General features: G+C 39.9%; 1 protein-coding gene across 1 annotated transcript; it reads left to right on the top strand.

Moving 5' to 3' along the window:
• Positions 1-862: 862 nt before the first annotated feature.
• LOC118833974 (olfactory receptor 1361-like) lies at positions 863-1804 on the top strand. The gene has a single exon (XM_036741413.1). It carries the CDS (start codon positions 863-865, stop codon positions 1802-1804), a length of 942 nt encoding a protein of 313 aa, XP_036597308.1.
• Positions 1805-14616: the final 12812 nt, after the last annotated feature.

Below are 14616 nucleotides of genomic sequence, written 5' to 3'. Positions count from 1 at the left end.
CATTCTGTTCACCTCCTGACCTACACACAAAGTAATCCGATGTGATAGAGCATAGAACCAGTTGTTAGGATGCCTGGTTCAAAATCTTCTTCTACTACTTCCTAGCTGTATGATTCCTGGTCCTTAATTTTCTTATCAATAAAATTAAGGAAAAATTATGAAGAAGGTATTTCACAGAGGAAGACAAAACTGTAAAAAACTTCCAGGAAGACAAAACTGTAAAAATCTTCCAGGATCAATACTCATTTATCTACTTTGTTCTCAGGTATTTACCACCACAAAAGATGTTGTTATGAAGTTTTTGGTATCTACTACACTTTTATTGTTGCCTTTGCCTTCCTTAGGATATATGCCCAATACTGAGATCTCTGACATAAAGGATATGAACAGTTTAGTCAAATATCGTGAAGAATTCCCAATTGAAAATGAATGTATTTGGGTCACTGCACAACTCTGCCAAAAGGACATAATCTCCAGCACTAAGCATTCTTATCTTTTCTCATTTTTGCCAATTTTTAGAATAGAAGCAAAAACTAAGAATTTTTTCTTTCACATTTATATTATTATCAGGGATTTGGAGGATGATTTTAGGTGGCTATTTATACTTTGCCCTTCTGAGAAAATGTTTGTTTATCCTTTTTCCACTTATCCATTGTTATTCTGGGGCATCTTTTCTTGCTTCCCTGCATATTTTCTAACAGAGTCTATTAGCTTTAATATTTTCTTCAGTGCAAATATTTTTCCACTGTCCTATACAGCGTGTAATTCTATCTTCACTGATTTTAATGGAAAAAAATCTCTATTCAACTTTGAATGTGTTGTTTTAAATTTTTATTTGATATTTCCAAATGCTTTTAGACCCATGGAAGGGGAAAATCATTCAAGAGTTTCTGAATTCATCCTCCTGGGCCTTTCAGAACAGCCAGAGCAGGAGAGGCTCATTTTCCTTGTATTCCTGCTTATGTATCTGATCACAGGACTGGGGAATTTGCTCATCATTCTGGCCATCAGAACAGACTCACATCTGCACACCCCCATGTACTTCTTCCTTACCAACTTGTCCCTGGTCGACATCTGCTTCACCTCCACCACCATCCCCAAGAGCCTGGCTAATTATTTATCTGGGAAGAAAGCAATTCTTTACATCAGCTGCCTGGCACAAGCATTCTTCTTTGGTTTGTTCGGTGGGGTAGATAGTATACTTCTCACTGCCATGGCATATGACCGTTACGTGGCTATCTGTACCCCACTACATTATTCCATGATCTTGACCCCAAAGGTCTGTGTCATTCTGGTAGCACAGTGCTGGCTTTGGGCTTGTGCTACTGCCCTGACACATGCTAGTCTGCTAACCCGACTCTCATTCTGTGGCCACACTGAAATCCCTCATTTCTTCTGTGACCCCCATGTACTGATAAGATTGGCCTGCTCAGATACCGTCATCAATGACTTGGTGATCTACACAATGGGAGGACTGACAACTGTAATTCCATTCATTGGCATTCTAATCTCCTACATTCACATTTTTGTGGCTGTGCTGAGGATCCCATCAGCTCAAGGGAAATGGAAAGTTTTCTCCACCTGTGGCTCTCACCTCACTGTGGTCTGTCTCTTTTATGGGACAATCATTGGAGTGTACTTTAGCCCAACATCTGCCCACACAGCCCAACGGGACACAGCAGCAGCCATGATGTACACTGTGGTCACCCCTATGCTGAACCCTTTCATCTATAGCCTAAGGAACAAGGACATGAAAGGAGCCCTGAGGATGCTCTTCAGCAGGAACTCAGGCCTCTCTTTGTGACTATGAGACATCTTCCTGGGCTTTCTCACACTGCAGTTTGACTGCTGTGACAAAAGATTCTCAATGAGTCTTCTCCAGTGTAACATTCAAAGTGTTCACTCCTAACCTGCCCAAGAAACAGTGCCATGTGATGGATAGAGCATGGAACCTGCTACCAGAATGTATGGTTCTAGTTCTTCTACCATTTCCTGGCTGTGTCACCCTGATTTAACCTGATCTACAGTTTCCTCATTTATAAAATAAAGGAACAACTACACATGTGGTACTTAATGTTATTGTTCAGTTGTTTCAGTCATGCATGACCTGTTATGACCACATTTGAGCTTTTCTTGGCAGTTACTGGAGTGATTTGCCATTTCTTCCTCCAAAAGGTTAAGGCAAACAAAGATTTTGTGACCCACAATTAGTAAATGTCTGAGGTAAGATTTGAATCCAGGTCTTCCTGACTCCAGGCCTGTGACTGTAATGCCTGCACCATCCAGCTACTAGAGCTAGACAAAATAATAACAAAGTTCATTTAGAGGTACAACAGGTCAAAAATCTCAAAGAAAATAAGTTTTAAAAAATTTTAAAAATTACTATGGAAATAAAAGACACTCATAGCTTACTAGTAAAATTATGAATTAGTTAAAGCATTGTGGAAAGCAATTTGAAATCATGCAAATAAAGTAACTAAAGTATCTTGGACCCATGGTTTCCAAAGCTGGGCAAACAACTTAAGGAGGTCACTATATATGAAGAAAAGCTTCATATACAACAATATATCAATAATTGCCCTTCTGTGATAGCAAAGACCTGAGAAGAATGTAGTTTCCTCTAAATAAGGGACTCTATAAACAAACAGTTCTTTAAACAAAAAAACCTGCAAATTATAATCAACTATGTAAAAGATCGCTCTTTGTCACAAACAGGAAATGAAATGAAAATCAGTACAAATCTGAAGCTTCATCTCACACCCATCAAATTTAACATGATGACAAATATGTGAATATTAAGTGTTAGATGTGTTATGGAAAGAAAGGTACACAAATAACTTATCAGTGGAGCTGTGAATTGACTCAACAGCTTTAGAGAGTGCTTTGGTCCATTCAAAGAATGAATGAAAATCTGTGCAAAAAGATGCAGATAGGAGAAGGAGAGTGGTATATGAGGAACAGAAAAATGGTCCATTTGGGTGCATTGAAGAGTGACTGAAAGGGAATCATGTACAATAAGACCAGAAAGGTAGATTGGAGTCAGGGTGTGAAGGGCTTTAAAAGCCTAATGGAGGAGTATGTGTTTTATCCACTACACATTGTTGAACACAAGAGCCATATGGTAAGATCTGGGTTTTGAGATCAGCACTTTGGCAGTCACCTGGACAATAGATTGGAGAGGGAAGAAATTTCAATTAGAAGACCAAAATGATGGTGGTTCTCATAATAGCCCAACATGTTATGTCTGGCCTGCAGTACGGTAGTAGTTACCTCCAGTAGCATTCAGCAGCACATGAGTAGTAGATGAAAAAGTAAATAGTGAAAGTAATTCAGGGTTGGGCAAGGGACTTGCCCCCAGCAAACAAATTCCTATTCTATGTGTAATAGGAATGAGCCCATTGGAGGCCCATTGTTTGTTGCATTAGGCACCACTCACTATGGAAGTGGATATACACTATGTCTCCTTCCGGAATAATATGTACTATGCTAAGATGACACGGGCAACTCCTCTGGTTGGGTTGTCTCAAACATGATTGATGATTGAGAGGCAGCAGGGCACAGAATCTTGACAAGTAACTTCTCTGTAGCCTATAGGAAAATTTGTGGAAACAGCTGTACCCCTCTTCTTCTGGCACATTTTCCAGTTTTCTCTGCACTGAAATTCCAACAAGGCATACTTCCCCCCTTCCCAGTGGCAATGATGGCTTTCAAGAAGAACATCTGTCTGATGGAGAGCCCCCTTAGGCCAACCACTAACTCTTTTGGAATATGATCAATATGCAATCTAGTAAAGGTCACAAAAGCTTCCGATGGGTGAGCTTCCAGGTTCATGTGATAGAAGGATCCTCACACACACACACACACACACACACACACACACACACACACATAAACACTCTTCAAAGAAAGAGTACCCTTTGACTGCTTCCTGGTGTCCTTGATGACTCACAGGTTTGTATCCGATAATGAAAAGCCTTTTATGGGCTTCTAAGGTGGAACAAAGTGGTGATAATAAAAGGGTGATTCTTGCCACTCAGGCTTGTTCTTCCTGCTAGATACAACAGGCAAGAATATGTCTCTGAGTTATCAGGAAGGTTGGGAAGTAGGCGCACATCCCACCTGCAGACATAGGCTGAGAACTCATATCTTCCAAAATAATCTTATGGTCATGATAGAACTATTTCCTTTCGCACAAGAACTGGTGAACTACAGAAAAGTAGGTGGCATTGTGCCCCTTCTGGCCAATTAAGTAGTAGTGTAGCTGCTGACAGTATGGTTGCAGAGTCACCAGCAACGGAAGCAGGCAGGTTGAAAGGGCAGAGTCACCAGGCAGATATAGGAGAGAGACAGACAGAGAGAGACAGAAACAGAGAGACAGAGAGATACAGAGACAGAAGGACAGAAACAGAGAAACAGACACAGAGAGACAGATACAGAGAGACAGAAACAGAAAGACAAAGACAGAGAGAGACAGAGAAATGGAGACAGAGACAAAGACAGAAACAGACAGAGACAAAAACAGAGAAGGAAAGGAGGAGAGAGGAAGGAACAGAGAAAGAGGGGAAGGAGCGAGGAAAATGGAAGGAGAGTTAGGTAATACTTATAATAGTGCTATGAAGTTTGCAAAGTCCTTTACCAATGGTATTCCATTTGACCCTCATAGCAGCCCTGTGAGATAGATGCCATCATTATCTTAATTTTATACATGAACAAAGTGAGGCAGAGAAAAATAAAGTGACTCATCCAGGTCACACAGTTAGAAGGGGTCTGAGGTGAAATTCAAAATCAGAAACTCTTGATGTCATATCCAATATGAGGTCCACTGTTTTATCTAGTTGGGTTTTTGAATTACAGAGTTTCTGAGCCAGGTACCAGCTACCCAGAGGAAGAATATTTCTTAAATGGTACACTTCTCAGAGGAAAAGACCACCAACAGCAGGATCATCTTATAACTGAAAGACTTTTAAAAAGCTCTCCCCTGGGTTGGCCATGAGATCTGGACTTTCTGAGTTCCTTGGACAGTGCAGATCAGAGGCAAATGCAAAATAAGCATTCAGAGGTACCACAAACTTGACATTACTATTTATGGGGAGTATAATGAATGAAATGAGCCATTTGATATGTTTTATGTTTTCCTATTTGTTCATACACCGAGGTCATTTGGTCTTTTGGAGTTTTGTGGTGAAGGGGGAAACGCACTGTCTTGTACTAAACATCAATATTGTACATTGAATAGCTTTTCAAAAGGTGCCTTTTGGTCACATGTGGCAAAACACCAGACAGGGCCCTTTGCTAAGCTTCTTTTTGAGATTGTCCAGGACTTTCTCTGGGGGAAAGTGGGCAGAACCAGAGACAAAGGAGTCTGATCCCCTGTTTTGGGGTCATATCACCTAGGACTGAATGTGGCTCCTTGTGAACCAGGAGTCTCTTGTAAGTGGAAGCTGTCAGGGCTGCAGGGTGCATATGGAATAAAGGGCTTAGTTCAAGAAATCTCTGTTTTTTTTTTCTTCAGACATTTTATTATATATGTTCTTTGTGTTCTTTGTTCTAAAGCTCCTTCCAGATTAGACCTTCTGGATTCTCTTCCATTGGAGAAACTAGGTGGCTCAGTGGATAGAGCACTGGGTTTGGAATCAGGAAAACTCATCTTTCTGAATTCAGATATGACCACAAACACTTCCTAGCTATGTAACCCTGGGCATGTCACTTAATCCTGTTTGACTCAGTTCCTCATCTGTAAAATGAGCTGAGGAAGGCAATGACAACCACTCCAGTGTTTTGCCAAGAAAACACCAAATGGTGTCAAAACAAATCGGACATGACTGAACAACAAAAATTATCCTTCAACTCTGAAATTATATGTATAAGACTCTCTTCATACTTACATTCTAGTATTATAAGGGCTACAGTCACTTCCAGTTCCAAAAATCTATACACTTGGTAATCAAGCCACCTCCAGCAATGATATTCTTCACATTGCAAGAAATACAAATGCCCTTCTCTTTCAGGAGTAATGCATGAGGTGAGGAGAGTACTGACAGATTACCACTTATTTTCCCAGAACTTTTCCAAGGCAGCACCAAGTTACAAGAATACTACTTGTTACCCAATTACCACACTGGAATTTGAGAAACCTGGAGAAACTGTGAGAGAGAGAAATTATAGTGCTCCTGAGTCATAGACAGATAGGTAGCTCAGTGGAGAGAGTTCTGAGTCTGAAGTCAGAAAACTTGAGTTCATATTGATCCTCAGACACTTACTAACTGTATGTCCCTTGGCAAGTCACTTAAAAAACAAATCTCTGTTTACCTCAATTTCCCCAAATATAAAAAGAGGATAATAATAGCACAGACCTGCTAGAGTTATTTTGAGGATCAAATAAGACATTTGTAAATCACTTTGCAGAGTGCATTGTACACAGTAGTCACTATTTAAATGCTTATTGTTGTTGTTTGTCATGATATCCATGTGATGTGTTACATACACAATTGGGAGGGACATCATCTAGATTTTGGAGAAAAAGGTACTTGACCCTTTTAAGTTACCATAAAGCAAAATGGAAAAGGAGGGAGACTTACTTGTAAAATGTAAGGGAATATTGGTGTTGTTTTTCCTTCCATTTTGAAGAAGACCAATGACATCATGGGAGATATCTTTACTCCTTAATGAATTGGATTTAAGTGAGGAAAAGCTGCACATTCGTTAGCCTCACTCTCTCCTGCAGAGGCATCAAAGTCCAGTGTCAAAGACAAAAATCAAGATGACTGATAATGACACAGGATGCAGGGATTAACTTAAGCATCTTCAATACCTACACACTTCACTTCATCTGCCTTCATTGTTAGTGGAACAAATTGTTCTCAATCCTCCCCATTCATGGAGAGAAGTCTTCACATGCCTGGGGTTGATATACCCCTAACTCCACAACAAGTATGAAACTTGTTGGTTGGCCTCAAATTGGTTTAGCTCATCTGCCAAGATGGTTTACCAGAGTGTGGCTGCTGTGCATGGTACACTTTCTTGGGACCACAGGTGAGAGTTGGGTGCCAGGTAGACAACAAAGGTGAATGACTAGCCCTGAAAACAGTTCAGCAAGCCCTCACATGAAAGGTACTAGTCCTCCTAAATACTCCACATACCCCTCTAAGGGAATAATTGTTCTGCTTGATTCCTGAGAAAACCCTTGTGTAAGAGTCCAGGGACCAGAGGAACTACAGAACAATGAAAGAGGCATTCCATGCAGGAGATTCATTTTAAGCTGTGATTCAGCCTGCCAGGGATTCTAGAAATAAAGGGATTCTAATCCTCTATAAAGAGGAAATATTGCCAATTTCTGGAAGATTGGCGGGACAAGAATCATGGACCACAGGAATATCAGTGGAGGACATTGCAAAAAATCCATAACAGAGTACACAAATTCTGAGTGCTGCTAGAGGCATGAACTGCATTTGGGGTCCAAATACTTGAGTTTGACTATTAGCTCTGTTGCTTCTTAGCTGTGTGAGATTGGGGAAGTCTCTTAACCTGTCTCTTCCTGTTCCATCAGGTATAAAATGAGGGGCTGGGACCAGATGACTAATAAAACTCTTTGTGGCTACATTTCTGTAATACTGTGATAATGTATCATATGAAATCATTGGAGACCAGGAAAATGTGTATTCTATGTCTGAAGGTCCCTTTCAGTGCTAATATATTCTGTTCTCTGTTCGAAGATCCCTTCCAACTTGGGTGTTCTGTGCTTCATGATCTAAAGTCTGTTCCTTGGAGGACAATCAGAAACACATGGTACTCATTCCTGGAAGTACTGTGTTGTGAAAAATAAATTGAAAAACTTAGGCCAAGTGCCATCCAAAAGTATGCTTTGTCCAAAGGGGTTAGAGTGAAGAATGGACAATTATTTGATGTTTCTCTCTAGCAAGGGGCTATGAGAATCATGGCTCAGAGTCCAGAGACTCCTTGTAAAAGCTCTGACAATAGCTCCCTACACTGGTCCTAGGGGACAGAGCAGATGCCTGCTCTCATACACGCTACATCAGCTAAAGTCTCATGACCTCTTTCTCCTAGAAGAACCCACGGCTTGGACAACTCTCCTGTGAAAAGGGGAACAGGAAAGGCAACTGAGCTAGGTTTCTCAGGAACAGAACAGAAAAGCTAGACAAAACACCAAGTAAATGTATCTGCAGACATCACTTTCTCTTCATTTCAAGGGGAACATCTCATACAAAGTAATGTTGTGAAGGAATCTCATAGAAACTTGTGCTAAAAAGAACTTGGGAATTTAGAAATTCAGAGCTAGCAGGAGTCATGGAACATAGAATATCAGAACTCAGAAGGACGAAGATAATAAACAATACTAGAAATGTTAGACAACATAATATAAGACATTCAACAACATAAGGAGATTAAAATAAAGTGTCAGAGATGCCAAGGGTTGGGAAGGATCTTAGAACATAAAATGTTCAAATTAGGAGGAAACTTGGATTATAGGAGACAGAATGTCAGGGTCCAAAAGACTCCAGCATAATCTTAGAATAATTGTTTTGGAAGGTTGGTTAGAACATAAAAGACAGAATGTTAGACCTAGCAGACTAGGAACCCTAGAATATAGATCACAGAACATTATTTGAGGGGTTATTAAGTAATTATTATGTGTTTGACAGGCAAAAATAAACATCAAAAATGCCCTGCCCTCAAAGAGTTTACATTCTGATTGGAGAGGCAACATGTACATATATGAACATCTACAAAATAATTGCAAAATTAATACAAGGCATTTGGGAGAGGGAGGAGAATAGAATTCAGGTTTCTATGCCATCTGACTTCTGAAGGAGACCAGAGATTCCAACAAGGCTGGGTGAGGAAGCAGGGAATTCCAGGTATGGGGCACAGTCAGTATAAAGATATGGAGACAGGAGATGGAAAATTATCCATATATATATATACACATGCATATATATATACATAAATATTTATATATGAGGAAGAAAAATATGCCAGGAACTATATCATTGAAATAGGAAACAAATCATTTATCTCTTCTATTGCAATTTACTTGATATAAGAATATAATGGTTGCTCAAATGCAAAGTCATCCTACCCCTTTCCTTATCTAGGAGAGAGGAACCAAATGCAGCGGAAAAAGAAAACAATAATGCTACATTGTCATAAAATCCAATGTCAGTCTGGAAATCTCAGTATATGAATTCTAGACCTGCTTGGCCATAATATGACCAGTGACATAGAACTTAACCTCTCAGGTCCTTAGTTATTTTATTTTAAAATGATGGGACAGGTATTGTAACTGGATTATTTCAACATCAGAGTATTTCAAGTTGGGGGAGATCTTAAAGAAAAACAAGTTATACATGCATCTGAGAATATGGAATGTATGGTCCAGCACTTAGAAGACAGAAAACTAGGCATTAGAGTGTGAAGGGACCAGAAAGCACAAAACAGAATATTAGACCTCAAGATGGGAAACATACAATGAAATATCAAATATGGAGGGGACCTTAGAGACCGACTTATTCAACTTTTTTACATATCACCTACAAATTTCCAACAATCTTTTGGCTATACACATTTCTTTATCCATTTCACTAAACGTAAGATTTAGAATTGAATCCAGCTTCCTGGCACAGTAGGGAAAATTGTCCTTTTCTGACTGGCAATTAAATTTACCCCACACCAGTATGGTAATCCAGTCTAAGCGAACCACTTCCTTCCCTTTTGATTTAACCTCAGAGGTGGAGGAGATTTCCCTGACCATGTACTCTTATCCATTCTTTAGGAGGAATCCTCTCTACAGTATCCCTAAAAATGCTCTTCTCTTTCATCCTATTGTTTATAAAGTTTTTTTTGTTAATGGCTTCAATGAAGCCATAAATGGCTTGTTTTTCAAATTGGTTAGATGCAAGAAGTTTTATCATTGATGCTGATAACAGAATCCAAATCCTAAAAACCTTTACCAATATGGAATCTAAGGGGAAATTAATAGGGATAAATATAAAATCCTATAATAGGTTTCAAAAAAACAAGTAAACTGGAACATCATAGCAACTGTTCATCTTAAAACTATAGCAGAGTTTTGATGCATTCCTTGATCAATGTGAATCAACCATGAGTCACAACCACAAAAAGCTTAGGCTTTTATTCCAGAGCAACAGAAAACAAAGACATGCATTTTCTTGTGGTTAAACCATATTTAGAAAAAAAGAAGCAAGGAGGGTGGGAGGGAGTAAGAAAAGAAGGAAGGAAGGAAGGAAGGAAGGAAGGAAGGAAGGAAGGAAGGGAAGTAGGAAGGAAGGAAGGGAGGAAGTAAGGAAGGAAGGGGCAAAGGAGGAGGAAAGGAGGAAGGAGAAGGAAAGAAGTAAGGAGGAGAAGTAAGGAAAAAAGAAAGAAGGAAAGAAAGAAAGAAAGAAAGAAAGAAAGAAAGAAAGAAAGAAAGAAAGAAAGAAAGAAAGAAAGAAAGGAAGAAGGAAGGTAGGCAAGAAGGCAGGCAGGAAGGAAGAAAGAAAGGAAGGAAGGGAGGAAGGAATGAAGGGGCAAAGGAAAAGAGGAAGGAGAAGGAAAGAAGGAAGTGGGGAGAAGTAGGGAAGAAAGAAAAGAAAGAAAGAAGGAAAGAAAGAAAGAAAAAAAGAAGGAAAGAAAGAGAGAAAGAAAGAAAGGCAAGAAGGGAGGAAGGAAGACAAGGAAAGAAACAAAGAAGAAAGAAACAAAGAAGTAAGACACAAAGGAGGAAACAAAGAAAGAAACAAAGAAGGAAAGAAAGAAACAAGGAAACAATAGATGGAAGCAAGGAAGGAAGGAAGAAAGAAAGGAAGAATGAAAGAAAGGAAGAAAGGAAGAAAGAAAGGAAGGAAGAAGAAAGAAACAAAGAAGAAAAAGAAACAAAGAAGTAAGAAACAAAGAAGAAAACAAAGACAGAAACAAAGAAGAAAAGAAAGAAACAAGGAAACAATAGATGGAAGGAAGTAACAAAGCAAAGAAGGAAGGAAGGAAAGCAGGCAGGAAGGAAGGAATGAAGGAAGACAAGAAGGAAAGAAGGAAGAAAGGAAGGAAGGGAGGAAGGAAGACAGGAAGGAAGCAAGGAAGGAACTGAAGAAGGAAGGAAGGAAGGAAGGAAGGAAGGAAGGAAGGAAGGAAGGAAGGAAGGAAGGAAGGAAGGAAGGAAGGAAAGAAGGAAGGAAGGAGGAACTACCTTTTCAGTTTTCAGCTGTGCAGATTCTAGATACAAACACCTGGTCATCTCAGAAAGGGAACTCTGGACACTTTCTGTTAGAATAATAATAATAACAACAATAATAATAATAATATGAGAAATCAATACTGTGCCGAGAAAGAAACCATAATTGTATAAGTAAATGTGATTGGACAGAGCTCTGGGGGAAAGACACTAATTACTGATGCTTTTATGTTTCACTGACTCCGATGTGAGGTCTATGTACCCAGGATTTAGACTCAGAGGATCAGGGTTTGAAGCCTACCTCTTATACTTCTCAGCTATGTGACCTCAGGCAATTCTTTTATCTTCTCTAGGGCTCAGTTTCCCCAATTGTAAACAGATCACTAACATTCTTTTCAACACTAAATCTACGATCACATCAGCCTGTGTTTTCAGCTCTGTGAATCTGGGCCCTGAGAAGGGAAGTTGGTCATTACACCTGAGTTGAAGTGTTGCCAAATAGTGAAATTCCCAGTTTATCTGGGTGAGATGAATGAACTGCAAAAATAAAAAGACCAAAGTGCAACCAGGCTCTTAGTGATCGTTGCACAAAATTTGAGGAGATGGTGAGATTCAGGGCAAAGGTCACTGACCCTAAAATTAGATAGCATGGTTGAAAAGGCTCCTTCTGGGGTATAGCTCTTTAATCTTGGGCACATGATTTAACCTAAAATACAGTTTCTTTAGTTCTGAAATGAATAATTTACACTAAATAGATGGTCTCTAAGGTCCCTTCCAGGTCTAGATCTCTGATCATGTGATGCTGTGCTCCAAATCAGACACTGACAAGGAAACTACATACATTCTATGTCTTAAGGCCCTTCCCAGAACTGATGTCTAATGGTCTCTGTGCTAAGACCTGTATCAGTTCCAAATTTCTGTGCTTCAAGATCTAAAATACCTTTCCCCAAAGAGAACCAGAAACATAAAAATCAGAAACACAAGGAGATCTCAGTGTTGCTAAGAGAGCAGTGGCGAGGAAATAAATTTTGAGACATGGGTCAACTTCTTCCCCAAAGGAAGCAGAGCCCATAGTGTGGGGAGGGCAGGCAATTATCCAGTGTTTGTCTCTAACAAGGGGCTCAGGGAATTGGAGCCTTGGGTCCACGGACTCCCTGTAAAGTACTCACGATGATCCCCATGCATCATTCCTAGGAAACTGAATAGACTCCTGCTCTCACACACATCACCTCAGGCAAAGCTTCAAGCCCTCCTGCTCCTAGAAGAAAACACAGCTTCGGCTAGTTACCTCTTTGAAATTTATATGTCAGTAGGGGCCCTGGAAGGCAACAGATTGGTCCTTTAAGACCAAGGGAGAAGATCCAAGCAAACAGCCAAGTAAGCACATAGGCAGGGGGCACTCTCTGCTCGTTTGAAGGTCAGTCTGACCCTAAATAATGCTGCGAATGTGTCTCAAAGAATCTCAGAAACATATTGCTAAAACGGACTTCAGAACATAGAATGTCAGAATCGGAAAGGCTGTTAGAACATAAAGTTTCAAAGACAGAAAGGACTTAATTTATGAATAGGGCTAGAGGAGAGTTGAGAATATAAAATGGTTAAGGTCACGGTCAAAAGGAACTTAGAACAAAGAATGTCAGAGCTGCATAGGACTGAAAATAGACTGCTGGTGCTCTCCCTGACTAAAGCATCTCCTCATTCTAGCTCACCCTCCACTCAGCTGTGAAATTGATCTTCCTAAGGTACAGGTCTGACCACACTATTCCCATTTTCAAATGGATCTCAGTTGCCTTGGAGATCAAATCTAAAATCTTCTGCTTGGCCTTTAAAACCATTTATAATTTGAACCTTTTCTACCTTTCCTGGCTTCTTACATCTTACACCTCCACAGGTACTCTGAAATCTAGTGACACTGACCTCCTGGTTTTTCCTCACATCAAACTCTCTATCTCCGGAATATAAGCATTTTCACTAGTTGGAACTCTCTCCAATGTCCTCTCCACCTCCCACCTTCCCGGCTCCCTGCAAGACTCAGCTAAAGTCCTTTCTTCTAGAAGAAGCCCTTCCTTAATCATAATGCCTTTCCACAGAGACTACCCCAGATTTATCCTGTATGGAGCTGGTTTGCACATTGTTGTTTGCATGTTTGCATGTCTCACCCATTAGAGGGCAAGCTCCCTTGGAGCAGAGATTGTTTTCTGCCTTTGTATCTCCAGGGCTCAGCACAGTTCCTTGCACATAGTAATAAATGCTCACTGACTGACTGACTGGCTGACTGACAAGTTGCTTTGGACATAAAATGTACAAACTGGGAGGGACTTTAGAATGTAGGAGGTATAAGAGCAGAACCCAAGGGGACTCTCAAGTGCAGCTCGTAGAATTTTAAGGTTGGAAGGAACTTTAGAAATTAGAAAAGAAAATATTGGACCTAATAGGAAAGGAATCCTTTTTAGAAACCAAATTTAGAAGTGGGAGGGACCTCAGAATCAATCTATCAGTCCATGTATATTAAGCAGCTATTATGTGACTGGCAATATACAAATTGCTTGGGATCCAATATAAAATTTATTACTCCCTGCTCTCAAGGAACTTTCACTCTACCTGTGGAGATGGCATGCACATATGTGAGCATTTATAAAATAAAACAAAATAAGTGAAAAGTGGTTTCGGGGAGGAAAGAGACAACCAACTGGGCTGGCTGCTCAATGTATCAGGACAGGTTTCACATAAAAATCCTCAGGATAACTTTGAAAAGAAACTGGTCATTCCAACAGGCAGAGGCAACAAAGCAGAATATTCAAATTATGGGGCACAGCCAGTGCAAAAGCACAGTGGTGGGACATGGGACTCATGTAGGTCAGGAAGAACAGAAAAGCTAGGAAATATGTCAATAAATTACCTTTCTGTAAGACGATGCTATTTCCTAAAATGCAAAATTCAACCTACTCCTCTCTCCATCCACAAATGAGGAAAGAAGAATATCATGGAAGGAAAGGGAGAAAACTTTATTGTCATGAATATGAATGTGTATCTTGGGATCTAGCCATATGGATTCTAGACCTGGTTTGCTGCCCACAACTAAAAGCCCACAGCTTGGCCTACTTAGCTATTTGAAACTTAACTGTCAGTAGGGGCCCTGGGAAGGCAACAGCTCAATCCTTCAAGAACAAAGAGATGATACTGCCCAAACACCAAAGTAACTGCATGGACAGAGGGCATTTTCTGTTTATTTGAAGGTCAATCTCACACAAAGCAATGTTGTGCGTGTGCCTTGAAGAACTTCAGAAACTTATTGCTAAAAGGGATTTGAAAGTGTGGAATGTCAGAACTGGATGGGCTGTTGGAATATAGAACATATAATTTCAAAGACAGAATTAAAATATGAATAGGGCTAGAGAAGACCTTAGAACATAAAATGTTCAGGCTCTACA

Source organism: Trichosurus vulpecula, chromosome 1, assembly GCF_011100635.1.
Source record: "Trichosurus vulpecula isolate mTriVul1 chromosome 1, mTriVul1.pri, whole genome shotgun sequence".
In the NCBI taxonomy this organism is placed as follows: domain Eukaryota; kingdom Metazoa; phylum Chordata; class Mammalia; order Diprotodontia; family Phalangeridae; genus Trichosurus; species Trichosurus vulpecula.
The sequence above is the reverse complement of the archived record's forward strand: the minus strand, read 5'-3'. Positions and strand labels throughout refer to the sequence as shown.

What these genes read in the sequence shown, in the direction of transcription:
- LOC118833974 (XM_036741413.1), top strand. Translation starts at nt 863, where the DNA reads ATGGAAGGGGAAAATCATTCAAGAGTTTCTGAATTCATCCTCCTGGGC.